Source organism: Etheostoma spectabile, chromosome 7, assembly GCF_008692095.1.
Source record: "Etheostoma spectabile isolate EspeVRDwgs_2016 chromosome 7, UIUC_Espe_1.0, whole genome shotgun sequence".
NCBI classification, from domain to species: Eukaryota; Metazoa; Chordata; class Actinopteri; order Perciformes; family Percidae; genus Etheostoma; species Etheostoma spectabile.
In genome coordinates this window covers 9,944,637-9,969,867 of record NC_045739.1, presented here as the reverse complement: position 1 = coordinate 9,969,867, position 25,231 = coordinate 9,944,637, and the positions used below count along the sequence as shown (strand labels likewise).

At 39.9% G+C, this 25,231-nt stretch overlaps 1 protein-coding gene across 2 annotated transcripts in view; it reads right to left on the bottom strand.

Annotated features, from left to right (window-relative positions):
• lrp1ab (low density lipoprotein receptor-related protein 1Ab) overlaps positions 1-22,064 on the bottom strand; it is an 87,639-nt gene extending 65,575 nt beyond the window's left edge. For both annotated transcript variants that reach the window (XM_032521656.1, XM_032521657.1), the window contains exons 1-2: positions 21,461-22,064; positions 10,346-10,486 (exon numbers count right to left, since the gene is read on the bottom strand). In XM_032521656.1, coding sequence (XP_032377547.1) covers positions 10,346-10,486; positions 21,461-21,533 — 214 coding nt within the window. In that variant the 5' untranslated portion in view covers positions 21,534-22,064. The remainder of the gene's footprint in view (positions 1-10,345; positions 10,487-21,460) is intronic.
• Positions 22,065-25,231: the final 3,167 nt, after the last annotated feature.

Below are 25,231 nucleotides of genomic sequence, written 5' to 3'. Positions count from 1 at the left end.
TATGTGCCTCACACACACACGCGTGTGTTAATCTTTGGGACACAATGACCAACTATCTTTGTTTAGCAACTAAATTTCTTGGATCTTTGGTCTGGTTTCCCCCAGATAAACTAAAGTTTCCTTTTACACCAGATTAATTGAAATGGTTCTCTTAATGGCTTAGAACGTTCCTAGATTTGGCATATTTCAATGAAAGCTAACCAAGCTAAAAAAGCAATTCATGACAGCATGAAAGAAATCGCAAAGGAGATCTGTTGGAGCCCTGGATTGTTGTTAGAGCACAGAACAACCTAGACTCCTCTCCAAGTGCTGACGACGTCAAGGTTTTTGGCATCTGGATTTTGGCACCTTCCAATATCAAACTGGAGATTTACGTGTCTGTGAAGCAACAGCATGTTAAGTAATTCATCAAGACCATTACTTCAAGATTCTTGATTCTGCAGGCAAAGCAAATCACAAGTTATAGTTCCATGAAACTTCCCAGAAGCTTTTGGCTGTAACTGTTTAGATGTCATATTCCCATCTATCTCTCTCCGCCCCAGATGCTGAGGAGGACAAGAATTGAAATAACTGGGTTTCTATTTATCTTTAGGGAGTATAAACTGCATATTTACAGTCTTCAGACACTGTTGCTCAGTGGAAAGATGCAGCTCATGATTAAAAGACTCAAAGACTCTTCTATTGTTTACATGCTCAGCTTGAAAAAGAGAGAACATAGCCAGAAACCTTTAGAAACCAAGAAAATGTTTTATTAGTAGTATTACAACAGCAGTCCTTATAGTGACTATATATAACTTTTAATTGTTTCTGAAACTGTGTAATGTTCCTTCTGATGATCATAAATGACCAGTAACAGCAAACGAGACCGTAAAAAGAATTCTATTTTCATATAGTTTTTATTAATGCCTCTGCCCGAGTCCGATTTTTCCCGCAAAGTCACAAAATGATTTTTGTCAGGTAGACAGCACTACAGAGCACAAGTTATCATGGGTCACAGATTTCAGCTGAACACCGGATAAGCCTGTCAGACAGGTAAAGGGTAGCAGGAGATTTCTTTATATAGGCCTAACTTTATTTACATTTTATTTTAGAAGTTATCTGTTGTAGTTATGGCTGATAGTGGGCAGGGCCATCACAGAAAAAAAGAAAATTCAACAAAAAAGAACTTAAAGCTAAAAAGGAAAAGTGAAAGACAATGGGCAAAAGCAAGTCACACTTGGTCTCAACAGATGGAGACCATTATGGGATTGTAAATTCAAAACCAATCCCAAATTGGCCCTAAGGTATGGTATATGTCTATATCATTCATAAAATACTACAGAGCCATAACGTGAGGTATAAGGTAATGGAGCCTTTTATACATTGTCGTGTTTCTTTAGAAATAAACATCAGACAAATAGAATCTTTAAAAGCTTCAGATGTAAAGTTATTAACTGTCAAAGTGGCACCCAAATGAATGGCAGCCAATGGAATGCTAACGGCAGGTGATGGCTTGCTAACATTAAAATGGCGCCATAGGGAGTTTCGCTTAGAGAGGAGAGGCTTACCCCCTTGGGTAGCGGAGCTGTAGTTCCAATGAGACATAATGGGACAGTTACGCTTCTAACCTGTAGGGGGGGCCAAATCGGGAGAAAGTACATAGTGTTGCTTTAAAAACAAAATGTTTGAAATGTACTTTTCAAGGTAAATGGTGCCATTTAGACACTATATTTATTTGGGTTCATTTCCTGCCTTTGATAGTATTTGTTTGTCATAATCACCTATGTTTATGGAATGAAATCTTTCTTCCCTGGTTCACCAATAAGGACTAACACAGGTGGTTCTCTTGTTTAGTTGTCAACTCTTTATTTAAAGTAACTAATCCAAAAGGTTAGATCTGTTTCAGAAAGCCATTTTCAATAAGATCATAAACTATTCTAGATTAAGCCCTAGTTCTGGGTCAATTTATATCCTGTCTAAGAAATCAAAACTTGTGTGTTTACAGTTAACACAAGCCACTTTATCTCAATCCTTAACTTGCATTAGAGCATCCAGCTTTCATCTCCATTTACTTCTCAATTCACATGCTTCTGTAGCATATCAATTATTTGCTGGAACAACTATAATTTGGTCCCAGACATCAACATCGTCAGGGGCGAAGGCCCTATAAATTCAATTGTTTTGTCTTCTTTCTTCTTCTTCCTATTTTTCTGTCTTTGAGCGCAGAAAATTATGCCTGTCTGACTTAGTGAAAATGTAATCTGATATGGCCTTGGCTGTGGCAAATTACCTCAATAACTCCCCCCTAACAGTTTTTAAAGATAACGGCCTCACGTTATCTTTCATGTAGAGGTACTGTATGAAAATTGGTAGGCATACGTATCATATCCAAACTGTCTAACTAACTAAAAAGGTTGCCCTTATTCAGGTGGTCTGTCATTGCAAAGCCTATATCAAGGGACTGATGTTTTTCATGTTTAAATAGGCTGACAGATCTCTATTTAAACAAAAGCACATTTCCAGAATGAAATGTTATAATTTACTCATCTGGACAAAGGGATTCAAGCTTTTGTTATTGCACTTAATACAGCAAATTCCTATGCTCTTGCCTCACCAAAAAAATGCAACTGCTAGGATTTGTATTTGAGGAAAAAAAATCTACCACATTTGTATTCCTTTGCTGTTATTTTTACTATTTGTAAAATGCTTTGCGACTCTTTAAAACTTCTATAAAACATAGATGACATTATAAAATGATAATTGTCTCTATCAGTTAGGGACCAGAACATAGAAATGTAAACTATATCCACTTCTTTTTTTATTTGCAGGTGCCTTTCTGAAACCATTTCCTCTCTCAATTCAGTGCAGACAAAAAACTAAATTATAAGGTTTCACTAAGAAATAAATACATGAGAATAAAGAATTTCGAAATATGGTGATGTTCCATGGCAATCAGGTTAACACAATCTGTCATGTTCTATCGATTAAAATAGGTATTATTTGCCCTAAAGTATCACTAGCAGGTCATATATAATTTGATATAAGAGTGGAGGAATATAATTATCATATTTAATAAAAACTTGACATGTCACTTCACTGGGATAGCACATATTCTTCAGTGAGTTTGGCAGCCTCGGAGACAAAGCACTGCAAGTGAGAGCAATGCAAGAAGCTTGGCCATGCAAAGGATAACAGACAAAGAAAAACAGGGGAAAATTACAACCCTCACATCTATTAGAGGCCAGAGTGAGGATAAGTACATTATTGCGCTAAACTGTGATCAACTAACAGTGCATATCATCACTCGGTCCTCAGGGATCTTAATTATCTGCGGCATGATTGCTCTCTCTCTCTTAGTTTCTTATAAGAGTCATATACTAAAATGAGCGCTGGGATTTATCATGATTAAAACCTAAAATATGTGTCAAAATGCAGAACTTATGTTACTTATGTTATTGCAGGTTGACATCCTTTTTGATGTGAAATATGACTTAGTGCAAAGACAATATTACATATTTCCCTAAGCACAGTGTAGATTTAGGTAATGCATCACTGCCTATGTCACCTTCAAATCATTCCCCCAATACAGAGTGCAGTCATCTGTCGTTTGCGGCTCTGGTTTCCACTAACTTGTCTGACCAGCACTAGGCATCAGGGTTGTGACGTAAAGACATTCTCTCCCAATGTGTGCTTCCCTTCAACACCTCAACCATTGGCCCCCACCATCCCCCATCCCTCAGTTCCTGTAGTTATGCAATGACCTTAAATTTGGATCCCCTGTCGATCTTTTGTTCTTAGCATAAAGCCTGCTTTTCTTCCTGCTCTTAGGGTTCCATGCCAGCCCCTGACTGACTCCCATAAAGTCTGCCGTCAGCTCGAATGAGTATGTTGTGCAGGGTGACAGGCAGGCCTGCCCCTCTCTGGAATCACACTTAACAGCAGCATGCACAACAAGCACATGGCTATGCCAAACCCTACTGAGGCAGCCAAAGCACACAGGACTTACAGAAGACCTGATGTGCCCGTTTTTGTTTTAACACGCTTACTTTGATATTATAGATATCCTTCATAATCAAAGTATGAATAAAAATTACATTTGACAACATAAGATAATGAATATAAATTGTTACGAGTTCATTATACTGTGAATTGCATTTTGTGTTACACTGTATCTAGTCTTTCAACTATAGAGCTACAGATTGAGATCCTGACAAGAATCATGTCAAAGTGATACTCATCCAAAAATGATGAATTATGTTACACAAGAAGTTTGTAAAAGTGCTTTGATCATTTTCAGGGTTTTTTTTCCCTCCAGTGAAACTTTTCATTCCATAAAAACCTTCTAATCAACTAACTGATTTAACTGGCTCCACAGTTTATTTTTACAAACTGCAAATGTTTTACAGAAACCTTTCAAGTCTACAGGGGGTGAGTGTTTGACACTGAAAAGATAGATCTTGGGTGGATCACACTGGATATCCCTTGAAGCTGAATTCTTCCAGTAAAACAGCAATACGGATCCATTAAATCTGTGTACCTGCTTGGTCAAACAAGTCCGGTAAATGTGTTGTCACAGAGTCAATGTCACTGTGCACGGCAATTTCCCTAAAGTAACATACAAAGAGACAGCTAGCAAAAACAAACCAACAAACTATCTGCAACCAGGTTAAAAACTGTGAGGCAATTACACAAGAGGAAAGACTGGAGATGAGATATGAAGAACAAGGAACAGAGATGACTTGAATCTAGCTTCTCCGCCTGCTTTGACAGGCAGAGAGGAAGACAGTTGGGACACAGGAAAGAAAGAGGGAGAGGAGACAGGGCGTGGAAGAGACAGCAGGGAAAGCAAAGTGGTGCCTGTGTGGCGTGAGAAAGCGCTGTGTTCTCTGTCTGTTGATAGGCCGGTGTAGCTGAGGAGGGCTCAGGGCCACAGACCAGAGGGATTTACAGGGCTTTGCTCCTTCCTCTGTGGAAGCAGTGTGTCAACCACTGCCACTACAGACCCTCCTGCCCCCTGCATGGTGCCCCCAGTGTAGCTACATGACTGATTATAGGCTATGAAAAGACCCCCTCCATTCCCTCCCCCCACCTTTACTGTAAAATTAATCAGAGCTTTACAAAGGCATTTCCATTTTCCTCATCAGCCCAAAATGCTAATCTGCTCATTTGCTTCTCTACACACTAAAGGCTTCTCCTCTAGGATCATCCCTTCTTCCCATCGCTCCATGTCTCCAATCACATCCCACTGCCTCAACAGTTGACTGTTACTAGCAGTCTTGGAGAGGCTGAGGCATGACAGTCAGATGGGCCGGACAAAGGACCAGGCTGGCGAGCATCCAGAAGGGGGCTTGAGGGCAGGAGATGGACAGATAACCTTGTTGTGTTGCCCACGGACGCCTCAGGCAGCTGCACCGAGATGATAACTCAATCTTCCCATCAGACCTCCCTACCAGCTCGGAACGAAGGCCATGGCATCCACTGGCATGGGCCAGAGTGTGAGGGCCAAGGGACAGGGTATGGTTGTGTGTTGGGAGCTACAGTTAGTACAAATTGTCCTGCAAAGTCACAAAAATCACATGTATACTGGAAAGTGTGTGTCTGGATTTCAGAGTCCACATTTGGCTATTGTTATATTGGCTCTTCTGCCAAGGGTGGAATCTCCTCAAAATGACTTTCAAAGATAAACAAGATATGACATATATGTGTCTACGTCTTCTACTAGCCTATGGAGATGACTTTAATGACAGCTTGACAGTACGAGTTTAGGGAGTAGCTAGTCATTTGCAAATGTTAACTATTTTGAGTAATCAGCTAATTTTCTCACACTGAATGAAAGCGGATAGTACTGTGTGGGTAAAGAAAGGCTATGTATTTGCATGATCAAGACGCAAGTCCTGCTGTGGACATTTCTATACTAAATCAGGGATTAAAAAGTCTAACAGGGAATTAGGCGCAAACAATAGCCGCATACGTTTTTTTGATGATGAAAGGGATTCCTTCATAGCAAGCACTTCTCATGATGGAGAAAGTGCTTACATGCTAGGGTTTATTTAAACATCTGTTCCCATTCGCTGGCTCAACCACAGTGAATGTGGTTCACGCAAGAATCATAATTGCGTACAGACTTGGGATACAGAGGGAGTCAGTGTTTTGTACAGCAACTGTTTCAACAGAGCTTTGAAATGAAAGTTGTGACACAGCACTTTAAATTCTAGCATCATGAAACAAACTCACCACAATTGTTATACATTAAAGCTATTCAATTGTTATTCAAAAGAAAAATTATTATATGCTTAAAAGCCCTAATTTTAATACAGTAAAGATGGAAGATTTCACCAGAAGTCAGAACCATCTCCAAAACTAGTTATTGTTGTAAAATTACCACATTACAAGTCTCTCTATAACTAAGCTGATAAATGAAGAGCTAAAAATAATTAAAATAATAACTTAAAAGATTTATGTTTCTGATACTTCCTGTTATGGATTAACAATTTTATTCCAAAACCCAACAAAATGGTTAATAGATAAAACACACACGCGCACGCACACGCACACGCACACACACACACACACAAACACACACACACACACACACACACACACACACACACACACCTTTATCTATTAGGCTTATCAGTAGGACTGTAACGATACACCAAATCCACAATTCTGTTTGTATAAAAAAAATTTGACCCACGACTCGATACAAACCTCGATTCATTTTTTAGAGTTGTACTTAGCAAATGTATAGATAGTCAAGACAGATTAAATCTGACGCACAGTTTTAGTGTTAAAATTAATAAAAATAATTTCCTTTTCTATATGGGCTGTGGCAATAATTTTGAAAAATAATAGCTGGCAGCAACATATGGAAAAAAAGAAAAGTATGAACTATGAACTGAACTACAGGTAGTTTATTTCAAAATTTGCGAACTGAACTTTGAACTAGTTCATATACAAAGTGAACTTTCCCAACACTGGTTACAGCCATATTCATCAGTCCTATCTGGACTTCTGTACACTGCTCAACTTCTGTGAGGGAATCCATGCATTGACATCACAACAATCCTCAAAACTTTATCTCTGCTAGATACAATAGATGCAGATAAACATTTAACAGCATGCATTAACTACCTATAAAAGCATTCAAATGTGTCCTGCACAGAGCCCCACCGCTGAGACACACAGAGCATATACTCCTGCCCTGAGGGAACATGTCAACCACTTCCTGAGCTCTTAGTCTGTATGTAATTGAGGTGAAATGGCTTGACAGACAACAACTGAAGCCATGCAGTGAGGGGAAGTTAGTGCAGTCCCTGAGAGAGGATGACAGGGTCACACCTGCAGACAGGGGCCTGTACAGGCAGATTGCTGATGGCTATCTGAGTGTGTACTATGGGTTATAAGAGGGAGGTGCACACTAGGGGTCTAAGGACTCTGACAGCCCAACATCTGGCAACCAGCCCCTACTGATCCATTTATGATGAGATCCATGTGCAAAAATGTGCATCCATACACGTACGTTCTCATCACTCTGCCTCAGTACCCCTCCAATAAAAAGCTGATAGGCTAAAAGATGCTAACATGCAACATTGACCCTCGGCGTCAACCTCAACTAGAGCATGTCAACACATCATGTGATGCAACATTACAACCCCACTGGTGTGGCAGAAGGCTGTCTTTAGCTCCTCAACATAATTACAGCCCAAATGAATGGTTTGGAAACAACAGGCAATTAGACCTCCAGACAGTATGATACTGGCTGGGCGATATGGAGAAAATCAAAAATCACAATATTTTTCACAGAATATCTCGATATCAATACCACAATGATATTGTAGTGTTGACTTGGGTGCTTTCACAAAATGTTTACAGTGGATATAATGACTAAGTGGGTCAAGGCAAATAATAGAACACTTAGAACAATCGGGTAAGTTCCGAAAATGACAACTTTACTGAAATGCAGCCTTTAAAACCAGGAAAAGACAACACCGTTTCAACAAGCATGTTACAATATCCAAAATCTAAGATGATATCTAGTGTGATATCACAATATCGATATAATATCGATAAATTGCCCAGCTCCACTGAGGAGTGCACTTTCTTCTAGCATGGGTACCAGAGGTTTAGATCAAATCTCCCACTAGACAAAAGTACACATTTACAACACCCACCGCTCTGGCAGCAAGTGAATTCATGAACATCGTAAACAAAACAGGTGGCATTATCCAGAAATAAAACTGTTGCTTCAATTCCCACACCAAGATCGGAGTACAGCCAAGCTGCCACAGGACAGAGAGGGTAACAAAGGAAAGTGGAAGAAAATAAAAGGAAAAAGCTTTTGCCTTGTGAAATCTCCATGAGTAATCTTTGTAAACCAAACCTGTAGTTAGTAATTAACTTGAACTGCAGATAATGTCGTAATTATAGTAGTATGAACAATGATAATTCCCATCAACATTAACACCGAACTAGACTGTGGTCAGAGGGCATGTTGGAACAAACATCTGGAGAGCTGGGGATTTTCTGGGAATTATCTGACTTTCATAAACTAAGTTTGAAGGAGAAAGCTTGACTGCTTTTGTTGACTTTGCGACTGATAAGGGAGCAATGGATGAACAGATGACACCTTTCAAAATATAAAAAACTGCACAGACACAAAAAATTCCCCAGATGATCCAGATTGCAGTCCCCCCCTCAGATGGCTCAAGGTTTGGCGCGTCTTTATATCTATTTCCATAACAGATCAGTTAAGAGAAGCCTTCCTTACAGCATGCCAGGGTCAGATTGCTTCTTATGTTGCTTCCCAATAGAGGAGAAACCAGGCTGTTGACCTGCAAACTGTTTCATCCATAGAATGGAAAAGCCAAGATAGATGCATTCCTGAGTCAGAGCGAGATTTTAAATAACCTTCAGAGTCATACTCCTCCAAACATGCCTGGCTCCATCTATGCTGGCGCAGGGCAATTCACTCTGTAGCTTTATCTGCTGCACTCCTTTCCAAACACTACTCATATTTAATGGATGGATCAACTAAACGACTGGATAAAATCAGGCTGCCTTTCATTGTTGTACTTAAAGAGACGCCTCTGCTTTTGACTGTGATTGTTAGACTGCAAACACATATCACTGTAGAGAGAAAAAGTGCATTTATTACAGAGATTTACAATGACTGCATCCAAAACTCACTTGAATGGAGCATCTTAACTAAAGGTAAAGTGACAGGCAGAGTAGAGCCCATAGGAAGAGAGTAATTGAGCAGAACATATCTTGATGTTCTGCTGAACCACCGCACTTCATCTCTCCATGCAAAAGATGAATCACACCATTGACCGTGTCACCAAATTGGATAAGTGCCATGGAAAATTCACTCAATTGCTTAGCAGAAGAAGACAGAAATTGAACTCACTTGATTGAATGAATCATGTGGGTCACACTTGCATAAAACTGCATATGTTCTGCGTTTTCTGTGTTGTTCACAAAACTACAATTGATAATTTCTTCCCATCTAAAAAAAGTTTCAGCAATACATTTCTGCTAAATTTATTGTACACTTTAACCTTTCTTCACCTTAGTATTTTAGCTCTGAATCAGAAAATGTCTTGACACCCTCAGCTATTTTACACGTATTCAATCCTTAATTCTTTGTGTTAATTCTTAATCGTGTTTTTACCCACAATAACAAGTCCCTTAATACTGGGTGTCAGCTGCTTGTCTCTGCGTGCCAGACTATTGTGAGAATGCTTGTGGCATGAAAGATGTTAGGTGTGGCACATTCAGACATTAAAATCACCAATAGCGCCTGCATAAAAACAGAAGGAAGGCTTTTACCAGGAAGGATTTATGGATGGAATGGTAGGATGGAGAGCTTGACGGATGTGAGTGGCTGGGACAAGACTCTTAGGGACTGCACAGATCCCGCAAGAGTCCAGACAAGAGCAGACACATCCATGAACATTCAGACTAAACACGGCTGCATAATTAAAGCTATAATTCAGCCAAGCAGCCAGAGCACACACTGTGAGCCTGTGTCCTTCGTAGAAAGGGCATAACCCAACCTCTTATTCAGGCAAAAAATTAAACTGTCTGAACATTGTGCTGTTGTCTCTTTAAAAGGCATTTAGAGGTAGTGAATTTGATGTTATGTAACTTCATCTGCAGCAACCACTTTGTGGTAGCATGAGATATAAAGTTTTTTTTTTTAAAGGTTCGTTTGCAAAATAGCAATCTTAAGAAAAAAAAGGTGAGTAAAACCAGTTATAGTTCTGATTGCCCTGAAGTAATAGCTTGCAGAAAACATGTGAGCAGAGGACACAAGCCGGCTGAGAGACAGTATTAGTAGCTACTTTCATTTAGGCATACTTACAGATATCTGGGGATTCGTCTGAGCCATCTGGACAGTCCTTCTCCCCATCGCAGCGCCAGCCTTTGGAGATACAGGTTACCTGGTCTTTACATACAAACTGCTTAGAGCTGCAGGTTTTGGGCTGGTCATCAGCTTTGGGGGCTGCAAAAAGAAAATTGAAAATTGATGTGTTATCAAAGCAAATATGTCTGGAAATACTTTTAAATCACATACATTCAGAACTCATTAAACTTCATTAAAGTGACTGTTGTTTTTAATGTGTTATAATGTTTTCAAAGCACTTTTTATCCATTATCACCTGTGCAGAATCTACATAGAATATGTTCAGGTTCAAGCAGCATAGATTTTAAATCAACAGGGCAAAGCAACATGCAAGGGTCAACCCAAGTTTACAATGATGTATTTGTATCAAAAGACCCACAGGCACGCTCTATTCAGAAAAAAAAACTCCTCTACAAGTTGAAGCTAACAGTGGTGCCTTTTAGTTCTGGGGTTTGTTTGTGGTTTCCTCTCTTCTTATGGACATCTCATTTCTTTTCCACTTTTTTTTTTTTAATTTTTATTACTTTTAGGGTGTTTTTTAACTTTTACCACAGAGGCTCTTTCATGTGTCACAGCAAAGACATAACTGGGCATTCAATCACCGGCTGACCCATGGGAAAGTGCAGAGCGCAGTAGTTCCGGGCAGTAAGTCAGCACAGATTGTTGAGGTGTACCACAGGCTAGCAGCACCACAGCAACGCTCATGACCCATCAGCAGTCTGACACCGAAACTGACATGCTTTAACTCAACTACACTCAGAAAACCCCTCATAAAATGGAGCTCTATGTCTGTCCACACTGAATTAGTCACTTATTTAAAAATGTATTTTCAAAGGGACGGTTCACCCCAAATTATAAAAAACTAAACTAATGTATTCACATACCTCTCGTGTCTAATCACGAAGATTTGGTGTTATTTGCCAAGGTTTAGACATATCTGTCTCTGAGAGCTCTGCCTCTACCTAAATACAATTCAGGTAGATCATTTCATCATTTTAATTGGGATGCTCATAACATTGGAAGTGTATATTTTCAAATCCTTGTCCCTTTCACTGTTAAAATCTACAGGACATGTCATTTTTGTTATTTACCCTTTTTTCCTGTAGAATGTAATTTCAGTAAAAACTGGTCACTCTGAGGTGTAAGGATTACTACGTGTGATGCAAACATTGTTTCTGGAAAGACACATTCTTGCTGAATTTTTTTAAGTAACGGTTTAAATGCTTCAAGAAAAAAGGAAATTTCAGACATCTCAAAAACTGGATTTAAAAAATATATTTGAATGGCTACACACCACTATATATAGATATTTGTATCTCGTCACTTAATTGAATGTTAAAACATTTAAAGGCTGTATGCAGAGTTTAGAGTACATTTTCAAGTTCATTAATGGCACAATACTTCACTGAAACAGCCAAATTCAAATCCAACCTGAATACAAATTAAAAACCTAAAATTCTAAGCTTACATTCTCTGTCAGTTAGAAAGAATGAAAATAGGTTGCCATATATTTACACAGGTAAAAGTCTTCCTGTTTTGTGAGTGGTCACAAATGTTACACACAATAAAGAACACAAAGGCCATTTCAGGCAGGAGGTTGCTGTGACTGTACTGTTGTACTGTTAATGCTCTGGGAAGGACGGCATTGAAGGTCTCATTGTGATTCTCTGCAGGGAATGAGCCCTCTCTTGCTCTGGATGACTTGCCTCCCTACGTACTTGGCAGGCAGAGAGGTGTTTGGGGTGGGTGCTGGGGTGGGGGGTGCACCGCAAGGGGGCTTGGATGTGACTGAAATCACAAGAGAGCATGAGGCTAATGTATCATTGTAATCACGTTCCTTTTGACTCTCAGAATAAGGGGGTTTAGACCCTGGGCTCTTTTTTCCATGTGACACTGAAGTGTACATGTAAGCACTAAACACTGAGATTTTTGAGTGTCATGTTTTTGTAAATACAATTAGAAACTGAAGGGTTGCAGGAATAAGATCACAGCTTACCTTATGTGAACAAAACCTTGATATCTGAAGAGATTAAGAAAAAGAGAGAGCAGCGCTGGGTTTTCAAATGCAGAGCGTTCGCTCTTCACACAATGGCAGAGGCAAGGCTTACAAAACTAAATTCAAGTGATGCAATAGAATGAGATTTCAACTCAGCCATGAGACGCCATAATACAGTCCGTATCAAATGTTGTAAGAATGTGACAGCATATATAATTCAAGATGAGAGAGACAGAGAACTGTAAAAGAATGGTTAGAGCCCATTGACTGAATCGGTTTGGACGACATGCACATACCCAACCCCTCGGTGAGGGAATGAGAGAGACGCTAGGCATGGCCTGAGGCCAACTTGTTAGTTTTGCTTCCTTTCAGATTACCAATGTCCTGGTACATTCTGTATGGTGGTAAATACACTGGATTTGCCTGGTCTTATATGTTGCCATTTAATCTGCCTAAACAACCAAACAAAAAGCCACACTGATTGAGCCCTGAGCTGAAATGAGTAAAAGCATTAAAACCTCTGACAGGAATTCAATCAATGTCTCTGGTCCCCCGTGTGAAGCAGCTGGGCTGAGCCAGTTGTTCTCTGTGAGTGAGCATAAAACTAGAAATAAAACTTTGTGGGTTCTAATTTTATCATTGCTTTACACACCAGCATGAAATGAACGCAGAGGGGAGAACCTCTGAGCCTAATTGGAGGTTGTGGCAGAGGAGGGGTTAGAGACTGGGGGGAAAGACTGGCAGCCTTCCCTCTCAGCAGTCCTCTTTCAAAGACCAGTGAAATATCTCAAACAGAGATGTGAATTGTTAATTCAGCCTAAAAAAATTTGCCTTTTTTCCAAAGTTCTCGCCAAAACGCAAAAAAATGTTGGATGGTCCAAATCAGGCTGGGAAGTTAAACCATTTGAGTCCACTTTTACCTGCAAAAGGGAATAAAAAAGGCTTTTATTTATTCTCCTAGGATTGACCAAACAGCAAACACCTATCCATTAAGTCAAGGTACATACTCCACTTACAAGAACTCCTATAAGCCCAGTGTGCTGCCTCCAACAGAGTCCCCTCCTGATAAAGCCATCCCAACTAACGCATTTCCTGCCACAGCTGAAGGCAACTTGATCACACTGCCGTGACTAAATGGGCGGAAATCCCAGTGTTCAACTCTTCTGTCCACAAAAAAACAAAAGTATTATCACACAAAAAGTAATATTCTCAATAGCATACAGCTGAAAAACTACCCCCTCCATATTAAGATAACCTGAGAAAAACAACCATCAGTGTATTTCATTTAAAATATATTTACGGGAAGAGTGATACTGCAAAGGCATTAAATATAAATGCTAAGAAAGTCCTTGAGGCAACGGTCAGCCCAAGAATGCCTGAAGGCCAGTACTAAAAGTAAATTGAGTATTTGTCCATTAGACATGGGATTAGTATTTCTACTCAACTTAACATCTGATTCTCTACACTCAGTTTTTTAATGGTTTTAAATCCTTTTTTGGAGAAGTAGACAGTCAAGGACACTAAATTGGGATGTCTGTTGTCAAAATTGGGAATCAGACTGTAGTTGTATTTTCTTTCCTCATTATCTGGTCAAAACAAGAAATCCCGGTGAACAAATTGCTGTTTTACTGGCCCAAAAGATTCATTGGAGGTTTTCCCCTAGTGCTGAAATCCGTACACTTGCTCTTTTTAGGTGCTCTGAGGGTAGAATACAAGGCGATAGATGTATTGTGTGAAAGGTAAATTAACATACAGGTGTTGTCACTAAAAAGATGCATTAAACAAAAGGTTTTAATCCAGAGTTAACATACAACCTATGATATAAATGCTATAAAGTCACTTCCTAGTATGTGGATGTCCAGGCTCCAGTTGGCTGACTTGGTTTGATTTTGAGCATACTGCCAGTTGTATGGAGCACACATTGTATTTCCTCATGCAGGGCTACTGGATCTCTGCGCCGTCTAAACACTGCACACTGAATTGCCCTCAGCACCATACATGGCAAAAAGCATTAAACATGAGTGAATAAGCAAATGCATAAACGTACATAGAGCCCCGCTTTTGTACAACCCTCCTGAGTGCCTGACAAAAAAAGAATAAAGTTCTTTCAAGGCCATCTTTTCATTTACAATAATAAGTTGTTTTTTTGCTTTTATGTAATCCAAAAAAACTTTATTAGACAATCTCAAAAGGCCAAAAGCAACTCTGTGGGATGGAAAGAGGACAGGGTGGTGTGTAAATGGTGTTGTGGCATCAATTCAGCAGCCAAGTGATGGAGACACCATCACGAGCTGGGACACAACACTGACCCACTTTACCCCGCTCCAATCTGTCTCTCTCAATATGGCCATTCCTGCTCTGTAAATCAACTCCAGATCCATGCAGCACATTCCAGCACCTTCTAATTGATTTCATGTGTGTTGCTTTCCCTTAAAAAAAAGACAACCTGTTACAGATGAGCAGCTAGATTTAAAGAAACCAAGCAGATTTTCTTTTGAATTCAGAGAAAATTCTTTGCCTCTCATTGCTGTAAGAAATGGTTACAGTGCAATGTGTAATAGAGGACTGACTTCTTGCTGCACATTACTGAATATGTTGTATTTGTCTGTATATATATATATATATATATATTTTTTGCTTTAGCCACACACCACAGCGATGACCATCATCCTAATGCGCACAGACTGAGCTGGAATTTAACAATATATTGATATGTGAAATTTACTTCTGTTTCACAAGCATGCCTCGAACACTGAGCACAGTGTTCGAGACATGCTTGTGAACAAAAGTTAATTTGTTACATACTAGTATTCAACCAACCCAATCCCCTTGTGGATATTTCTAGGCTGAGTAATAGAGCATGAATTCTATTAAATGCTGTTAAAAGACAACAGTACGAATGGGAATGGGAAATGACTTGAATGAATAAGTAAATAAATGTGACTCTGAGTACAATGGCAGCAGCAAGAGAAAGTAGAAATAAAAACCAGAACTGTTTCTCATTACTTCTCCCCTTCCTGGTCCTCCATTGTGGAACTCAGGTCTTCCAGTGTTTCAGGGAGTGAAAAAAGCAAACCGACTACAGTATGTAATTAGACCCCTGCTGTCAAGTTTGAAGTGATTTCTCTGCGCTCAGTTTAGCAGGATTTCAAAGCAGGAACCTATGCATTATAAATAACAATTAAAACCAAACAAGGACCACAGGGAAGAAAATGAGGGCAGAGGAAAGCCGTTATTTTGTATGCTGTGCTCTATTCATTATTCACAAGTCCGGGCCTTTTAGATGTAAAATGTGGAATATTATGGTATAAGAGGGTAGAAAGGAGGGATAAACACTATCTAATACAAAGCCCTGCCCTGCCCACTGCTGTTGCCACTGACTGAACTTCTTCAATGCCCACAATGTGCAGTGCCCATCCAGTGGAAACAACCACTTAGCTTTGTGTCAAGCCAAGCCACAACCAAGCACTTTAACCAGCTCACAGTGCACATTCAATGACCATAGGCTATTCAAGCTCTAATCCACAATAGCTATTTTCAAAGAGGTTGAACATGCATAAACAGCAGAAGACTGAGTTTGAGTTAGTGCCTACTCATGTGCCTGAGAGCCTCGTTGCTTTTTGTCATTGCACAACAAAAGGGTGCACCTTTGACCTCGGAAGTAACCTGATGAAGCTCTCCAGGACATCACAGGCCAGAGCAGTAAAAGGCAATGCAGTAAAAGACATGCATTGAGTGTGATTGATGGGCATAAAGATAAATGTAAATAGGTATAATGGTGCTTTCTACAGAGCTCTTCCACACCCACCCTGTCGTCTCTGCATAGCAGAGTTCTGTGCACCCATAGAGGAAATGTCCAACCAGATTCAGCGGTTATGAAAACAGAACATGTGAGCCACGAAATGAAGGCTGAGACACATAAATTCACTGCAACACATTACTGCATCTGAGCTGGCTGTCGATCTTGCCTTGCCTATGTCCTCTGAAGCAACCAGGAAAAAAACATTGAGGCTACAGGAATAAGGTACGGATACAGTATGTTATTAAACAAGGATTTACCTCAGCTGAAGGATGAAATGTTCCTGCGATTTAATGAAAGTCAAGCTCTATGAATCAATCATTAAATTCACTCTAAAGGAGGCAGGAGGTAGGGATGTTCCTGGCTCAGTAATTGCTGGGAATGCAGCATGCACTATAATGCAAGCAGTGAGTTAAATTACAAAGTATGATTATCCTACAGAATACATCCAACTGGTTCCCGGTCAGTAGAGTTTTGAGGTGATAAACAAATCAGACATGGAAATACAAAATCAAAAGGTTTTAAACTGCTTTCATTTATAGTCTAAAAACTAAAGCCAATGTGAATGTTGTGTTCAAATATAAGCAAAATTCGTGCTCATTAGATACGACTATAGTGTTTCACAAAGTGTTTTTCTGTGACACACATTAATATAGAATATATGTACTTTTAGTACCATTGCTTATTGACATAAGGACATGCTATGTTTACTATATTGCCTAGGCAGATGTCAGTTAGATCACCTGGTTATTTGATTTAACTGTCTAACTGTTGGTTTGAGCTGCTGTGCTGAAGTAATTTGAGAGTGGATGACACTGGGTAGCAAGTTATCAGATGGAAAGTACTGAAGTTGCAGTAAAAAAATTGGTGAGGGGTTTACCCCATCAGCAAAATCATAGTATATTTGATTTTTTATCATGATATAAATACATATAGTCATACAACACACTTTCTAGACAACCAATTGAGAAATTAATGCATTAAAAAAAAATGAAAGGTTAGCTACAGTAATTGTGATACAATCTATCAAACAGTAACGTTTACCCGGTCCCTTACACAGAGGTACCATGTTTTTTTTTTCCCTTTGCTTTTTTTTTTTTATTGTGTACATATTATTCCGACAAAAACGGACCACATAAAATGTTTGTTTCATGTACACCCAATGTACCAATACTGAGACATTTCTGTGACCTTGATGAAAGTAAATAGCTTTGACACATTGCAGCAGTCCGTGAAATTGGACTCTTATCTCCATATATCAGATTCTGTCTTCTGACCACCAGGTGTGAAAGCAGCCATGGTCCCTATGATCAAATCGATTCTTAAGTCGAGCGGAAAGCCATGGACAATGACAACACCTGAGGTGTACTAGAGCGTGATCCGGTAAAGCCAACAAGCCTACAAGAGCTGCAGCTAGAAGAATCCAAAATCAGACAATCAGGAGGGTCAGCATGATGCATCAGGTGAGGAGTTCACCACTAATGATGTCCAAGTAAAACAGGGGTCACAAAGCCAGTATCTCACAGTTGTGCAAGGTGTTAGGCAAACATTGCAACCCTTTGCAACGTTTGAACAACTCTGTTTACTTTATGAAGTGTGACGTATCCCTATCTAAAGATGTGTTGTGGTGTGTGTCATGTTAATAAAATACAAACTCTAAAGGCATCCACATATTGCCATAAAAGGAAACCAGGAATGCAAGCAAGCCTGATTATGTCACCAACAATGACCTAATGAATATTACAGAGCTGCATTAAGACAGATGGTTACTACCACACACACACACACACCACACACACACACACACACACACACACACACACACACACACACACACACACACACACACACACACACACACACACACACACACACACACACACACACACACACACACACACACACACACACACCACCACACACACACACCACCACACACACCACACACACACACACCACACACACACACACACACACACCACACCACACACACACCACACCACACAATTTATGTGTCTCAGGTTTTACCAACTGGTCACAGCTGATTGCAATGCAATGCAGGAAGTAGAGGGATAAAAATGAAATAGGGGATCTTTTCTGCAGCTACTTTGAAGGATCCCACCATCTGCTATTATCATTTCACAAACATTTTCACTACAGGTCAATGCCAAAATGCAAAACACCTGCACACAAGTTTTACAGTAAATCTAACTCAGAAGGATAAGAATGTGCTCAAAACTTGGGACACACACAATTCACATATTTTATGCTTTTTTTATCCAGTTTTTCTGTGAGACGACTGAATGGCAGAACAACATTATGTGGAGTATCTGTGTTACCTGATAAAAGTGCATCAACAACCTTAGGTGTACATAGTTACAATAACAACTCCCCAGTGAGCTCCACTTGGAAGAGCTGAAGAGAGCAATCTATGTTCCATTAGCTGTTGAATTTGTATGAGGGATGCTGAATTTTTCCAGCAGATGTTTCCAGTGACAGTTCTAAGGAAAAGGTAAAGCCAGGTCCCATTAAAAAGGTCAGGTAAACAGAGTCTAGGCTCCTCTGGAATTCAACCTCTCTAGCCTCTGACCCATATTTTTACTTTTCTCCAAACGGGATTCTTCTGCTTCTAAAGGTTGTTGAGATCCTATATGTAAGCTCAGTAGTCATAAAGTTATCCAACGTGAATGTCTTGGTGGTATAATTCCAAATAATAAGTGAAGACGGAGGATTTCATTCAACATGGGACATGATGAAAATGCCACATGAAATGCAGAATTTAATTCAAAACTACAAATAAATCAATATTGAAATGCAAATTTCTCAGCAAAATCTTAAAATGACATAGCTAAAATAATGAATGTAATGTCAACTGAACTGATTGTTTAGTCCATAGTAGGCCTGGGCAATATGACAAAATATCTCATCATTTCAATATAAAAAGGTCTATTTAAAGCAAATATTAAAGCAACATTTAAATCATTTGGACAATGTTTTACTTTCTGTTGCTTGCACATTTCTTCATTCATTCATTCATTCATTCATTCATTCATTCATAATAGACTATTGAATCACAAGAAAACATGCTATATCTACAGCTTCTCAAATGTTAGAATTTGATGCTGTACTTTGTGAAGTTATCAGAAACTGGATATATTTGAGTTGTGGACATGCAGCTAGACAAAACAAGCCATTTGAATATGAAATAATGATTCATCTGCTGCCTGCTAAAAAGGATCTGCTGATTAAATCAGTAATAAAAATAATTGTCAGTTACGTCCCAGATTCAAACAACAATAAATTAACAGCAAGCATCCATACAACAATGTGTGGTCTAGCGTAAATAAATTAATCTAAATCAAACTGTGTTCACCTTTCCTCATATTGCTTAATATAATCATGGCCCGTCAGCCCTGAACTGGATTTTGTTAGTCTGACACCTTTAAGTGCCACAATAATAAACTCTAATCAACCCCAAAGATCTATAACAAACAAAAAGGTCTGTCTAATGTTAAACTGTTAACTATAGCCTTCTGACCTTCCTTTCGCTAATCCTTTCCCATTCTTAAATTCATGCTGTAACAATCCAGACAAATCCAGTCCAAGTGAATGGCCTTAGGGTTTTTAACCATTTACTTGACCACTTCTACCCTTTTGGACCAACACTGCTCCGATGGGAGGCTGATAAACCAACGGTTATTGATGTAACACACTTACATCATTTCCATTCCCTGACTCCCTGTGATGTAACTAAGTGTCAGTTTCAGAGAGCATCCAAGACTGAGTCTTTTATTTTTTTTTGTTTCATTCGCCCTTACCCCCCAGCTCTTCAGCTGGCATCTCCCCCTTTGTAGTCACATCTAAATTGGATTAATGGTGTCCCTGTGTCCAGATGTTAAATACTGATGGAGGAAGTGGGAGGAGCTTCCCCACTCCTGTAACCTCAGCTATGGCATTTACTCTGAACAGCTTCCATCAAAATCTAATGAAAATTATATAAGACGTCCCACATAGAATTGGCAGGAGCTATTTCACCTTCTTTTGACAGAGTAAAATAAGGTGTCAGATTAATATTACAAATATATGTTCAAAGACAAGGCTGTCAGTTCTGAGCTGGAGGGAACAGAGGACATAATGGATTTTCACTGTTTGACATCCACAGTATAGCCCATTATAAATGACTTGCAAAAGACTTCAGAATATCACAATACATAGCCTCAATGTACCATGTCTTTTTAGGGTAAACCTAATTCATAATACTTTTTATGATGGTGCAAAGTTACATATTGAATGGCTAGGTTTATCTGTTGGAAAAAATACAGATACATGTGCTATTTTGCAATGTCAGGGTTCCCTTTAGGTACTCAAGAGAAACAGCAGCCTGATCGCTCAACAGGTCTGCAATGCTTTGTCACGACAGCAATGGTGCATTTAATATTGCATTACTATCAGAGATTTGGGAGTTTTGAGGAGCTCCCGGGACGTAACAGGAGAACTATTCATTTCACTGGCTGTCACTAACAAGTTGTGATTTCCAGGCAGCTATTGACCTGACACGTCGGGACAAGCAGCGCCATTATGATTACATCTTTACGAGCAACTGTTGTTTTCAAATGCTTAGAGTAACTAAAAACAAACACGAAAGCTGATCTGACCGATGGCTCACAGGTTTGATATGATACTTAAGCCTGGTACTTATAAAAAAATTAAAAAAAAAAAACAGCACGTTTGGTTTTTAATAGTAGCAATCAGTTGTAGGCATATAGAAAATAGCCTGCATGAGGAATTGTATTTTTGTGAGGAAAGAAATTGAGATAAGGCTCATTTTGTCTCAGTCAATCAGAAATGATGTTGTTTTGTGCAGCTAAATGGCTCGTTCTTGTAAGTGCTGCTTTTGAGCCTACCTGCCGGATATTCCAAAAGTGAATAACCTCCCTGTCTGCCTTCCTTGCAGGCAGGCCCATTCTGTCTGCTCAGACAGGAGCACATCTAAAAAACGCAGACTGATTATATGCCCAAAAAAAAAAAATCAATGCGCTGCTTATTTGAGCGGCAGGCTACTTTCCCTGATTTAAGGCTTTCCTAATTATTGATCAGCTCTTCTGAGAATACTGCTGTGGGAACACTGTGTTATTGTGAAGGCAACCTATTTTCGGTTATGGCTCCAACTCTGGTGAACATAGGCCTGTGCACAGATGCTTTGCAGGGTAAAAAAAAAAAAGAAGTGCTCATGCTTGCTCGAGTATCACAATGCAAGAGAACACAACAGGCTTCTTACCTACGGTTGCACCGTTAGGAGATATGATCTCCAAGCAGAGGATAAATCCCAGGTAGAACAACCTCATCGCCATATCCTGAGCAATGCTCGCTGGCACTGCTGTTAGAAAGGAATAGAGGAAAAGTTGGCTGGATTTCTAAAACCTAACAACCCGATCCACCACCTCATCCGAACCCCTTCAATAGTCCGGGTGCGATTGTCCGTTCAGTTGCACCCTCAGCCCCTCAGCACGGCGGCGTTCAGACGGGCTTCAGCACAACAACAAAAAGAGACTTGCTACAGCCCGGCGAGGCTATAGACAATGCACCAGCTCAGTCATGTATATTTCTAATTGATTATTCGCATTCAAACATGATGCACTGTGTAACCTCTGTCTCTCAGTGCTTGCTGGGGTCTCTGTTTCACCACACCATGCCACCAAAATTGTCCACACGTCCAGAAGCGCTGCTGCAGCCTCCCGGCTCCGGTAAGCTCATTCCGTGCCAAACTAAAAAGAAAAATTAAAAGGTAAAAGCGTTTTTCCCTTCGGAGCACCAATATCTCTCTGTGCTTGTAGTTGCATGAGTGGATGGTGAATCTCAAGCTCTAGCGCTGTGGACGAGCCCGTGACGTAAGCTCGACTCCTCAAAAAATGGGATAACTAAATGGCGAGCACCCTGTGCGCATGCCCTAACACACCTCCTTTTCTCTCCTATTTCATGCGCTTTTCGTCAACCGTGGAGGTAGGAGGGAGAGGCGGCGCTGCCTGCAACTGGCGCGCTGGGATCAGCCATGTTGGCTCAATATTTCTACAGAATCCTGATTTTTATTTCTCGCTACAAAACGAAATGTTGATGAGTAACGATACTGCAATGTCAGTTAAATAGCCTACCTGTGAAACACTAACATTTTGCTTACAGAAATCTTGAACCTTATGTCTGGTTTAAGTTTTTCTATTAACAGTTATTTCATAAAGGTCTGCAGTTGGTTAGTGCAAGACATTTAGGCATATTCATATACATACAGTACAAATGCATACAGTAGTCTGGCTTATTTGGCTTTGCTATAAATAGTAGCTAATTTTGAGGAATCCACTTCCACTTCACTTCCAATTCACTTTCAAATTATTTCTGTATAGAAATTCCTATTTCACAGAGGCCGACAACGAATTCTTGTCATTAAATGTAAATGTTGTAATCTCATTGGCTTTGTTGTCTCTTTTGCTCACACATTCAGAGTTGCACCTAGTTCCCAAGCCAAGAAAATAGCAAAGCACGAAGTGATCCAATGTGTGTGCGTGCGTGTGTGTGTGTGTGCGTGCGTGTGTGTGTGTGTGTGTGTGTGTGTGTGTGTGTGTGTGTGTGTGTGTGTGTGTGTGTGGAGAGAGAGAGAGAGAGAGAGAGACCCTTCAACCTCTGCATTTTTCACTAAATTATGCCCCCTAGTGGTTAATGAAAATGAGAATTGCTAAATGAAAGATATGGGTACATGTTGTTTGTTTGATGAGCATGCCCAATAGAACAATATTATTCCCACCTTTAAGTAAAGGTAATATTCAAAAAACGAATATGTCACTGTACTGTATATTTTGTAATTGCTGGGTTGCCAAAACCTGGGACAACAAAGACCTACATCAATCTAGAGTATATCCCCCATTCTATGTTTGAATATGAAAAATAACCATATGGAATAATCAGTGTGTAATCTTTGTTAAATTATGTGATTGAGTAACATCCATAGACTATGTAAACAGGTAGACCCATAAACCATTTAAACCTGCAGGGGGCACTGAATACTTACATTACAGAGAGAAATGGACACTGTAACCCATTTCACTAACGCAACAAAAATAATAAAACAATTCAATGGAATATTCTGTCAACATTACATGGCATGTCCTCTATTACATTACATTACATTACATGGCAAGTTCTAATCAGAGAGTCAATTGGTTATAAAGAGAACATGAGAGGATCTTTGACTCCGCCACAGCCGTTCTGTAACTGAAATGCTCATAAATGCCTTTTTCTGCAGGTCTGTAGCACTGTTCCTCCTTTTCCCACTGGCATTTAATCATGTGTACTAAAAACAACTGGTGTGTATTTCACATAACTGACAGTAACCTCGCTGTCACTATTGTCAAGCGTGCCTTTCAAGGATTTTCAACTCACAGCCTGAATCACAGGAGAGAATGTGAAGTATGTTGAGAATCTGTGGAAAAAAAAAGAAAAAAAAAAACTGCCTGAGGTTTCTGGATATCTGTTGAATCCACACATATGTTCACTCCGATGATAAAAACAGAATATAATGTAAACACAAAAAAAGGTAGAGGGAAAATAGTATGTTGGGAGTTTTTTTTCAAACAAACTATCATTACACTGTATTTAATTAAATGATATATTCATTCATGTATTCCCATTTTAATTTTTTTATTTACGTTGCTGTCTCTTCTTGTTGTCAACACACTAAATCAACATGATTGCTGGTGGCACCCATGGACCGTATGGTGTCACCTCAACCTGAGAACGTCCCCTTTGTGAGAGGAGGGTTGAGCATTGTAATCCAGGGGAGACAGACGCCAGCATGCTGTGTGGGAGAGAGCTTGAAAGAGTGCCAGGGTAAACACTCCCAGACCACATGTTCTCCCAGGGCAGAGGGGCTGGCCTCTCTCCAGGCACATCTGCACACAATCCCTCAGCTTTTAGCAAGCCAGCCAAGGAGACAGAGAGGGGAAGATGAAGGGGAGAGAGAGAAGAGTTCCCAGACAGGGAGAAACCTGCTTCCTCTGTGACAGTGGTGTCAATAATAAAAGTTATGACATCTTAGAGAAACAACGAAAAGCAGCGTGCAGAGGGGGGATCACAATGATCTACTCCCTGTGTGCAAAGTTAATACAATTCTGTGTGTAAAGGCTGAACACCATCTGCAACTGTATCTGTAGCTGTATCACGCCACTCGATTCACGTGCCAAGGTCTGCCTGGCTACAACTTCCCAACCTGACCAGATCTTTGAGAGAAGATGGAGTGTTGCATAAATCAAGCTCCTGGCTCTCACACAGCCTCACTCTGCGTTGGTAGCTACACTGCATGCATGATGTCCACCATGCCTGTGATTTTTCAACAGATTTTACTCTGGCACATTGTTTTTTCACATTGATTCTCTAGAAACAAAATAACCATTCCAGCTTATAATGTGTTAAAGTGTGTATATAAATGTACTCCCCTATCAGCTTCTCTTGGTTGGTGCCTTTAAGTTTGCAAGTAAAGTGTGGCTTTGTGCATGTTTTCACAGAGAGGTAATTACTGAGCAGCTATGCTGACAACACCTGAGGAATGCGGAGCATGCATCAGCAGCCCGTGCTCTCCTAACCCCCCTCATCACTCACCCCATCTCAGTTCTCCCCCATCTATAACCCTCCCCCACACCACCCACTAGCCAGAGCCCCAGTCCAACACAAAGTTCAGCATGACATTTTCACAGGCATCTTACATTTGTAGATAATGCAGGTGTTTTTTTAAGTGATATTTTGGTGGTACCAGAAAACATACTTCACAACAAAATTCTACCGTAGTATACTGTACAGTTGTAATTACATCTGATTTTATTTTGCTATGCGTTAGTGGAGGAAATTCTATCCAAAAACCCACAGCTCCCAACAGGCCCCACTATTCCCGTCACAGTGTGTGTTGGCTGAGTCACTCCCTAAACTGTCCTTGAGCTCTGTGAAACTCACAGCCCATCTGGCTTAATAACAACTGCACACACATATCAAAACATTGCATAGATTGAAA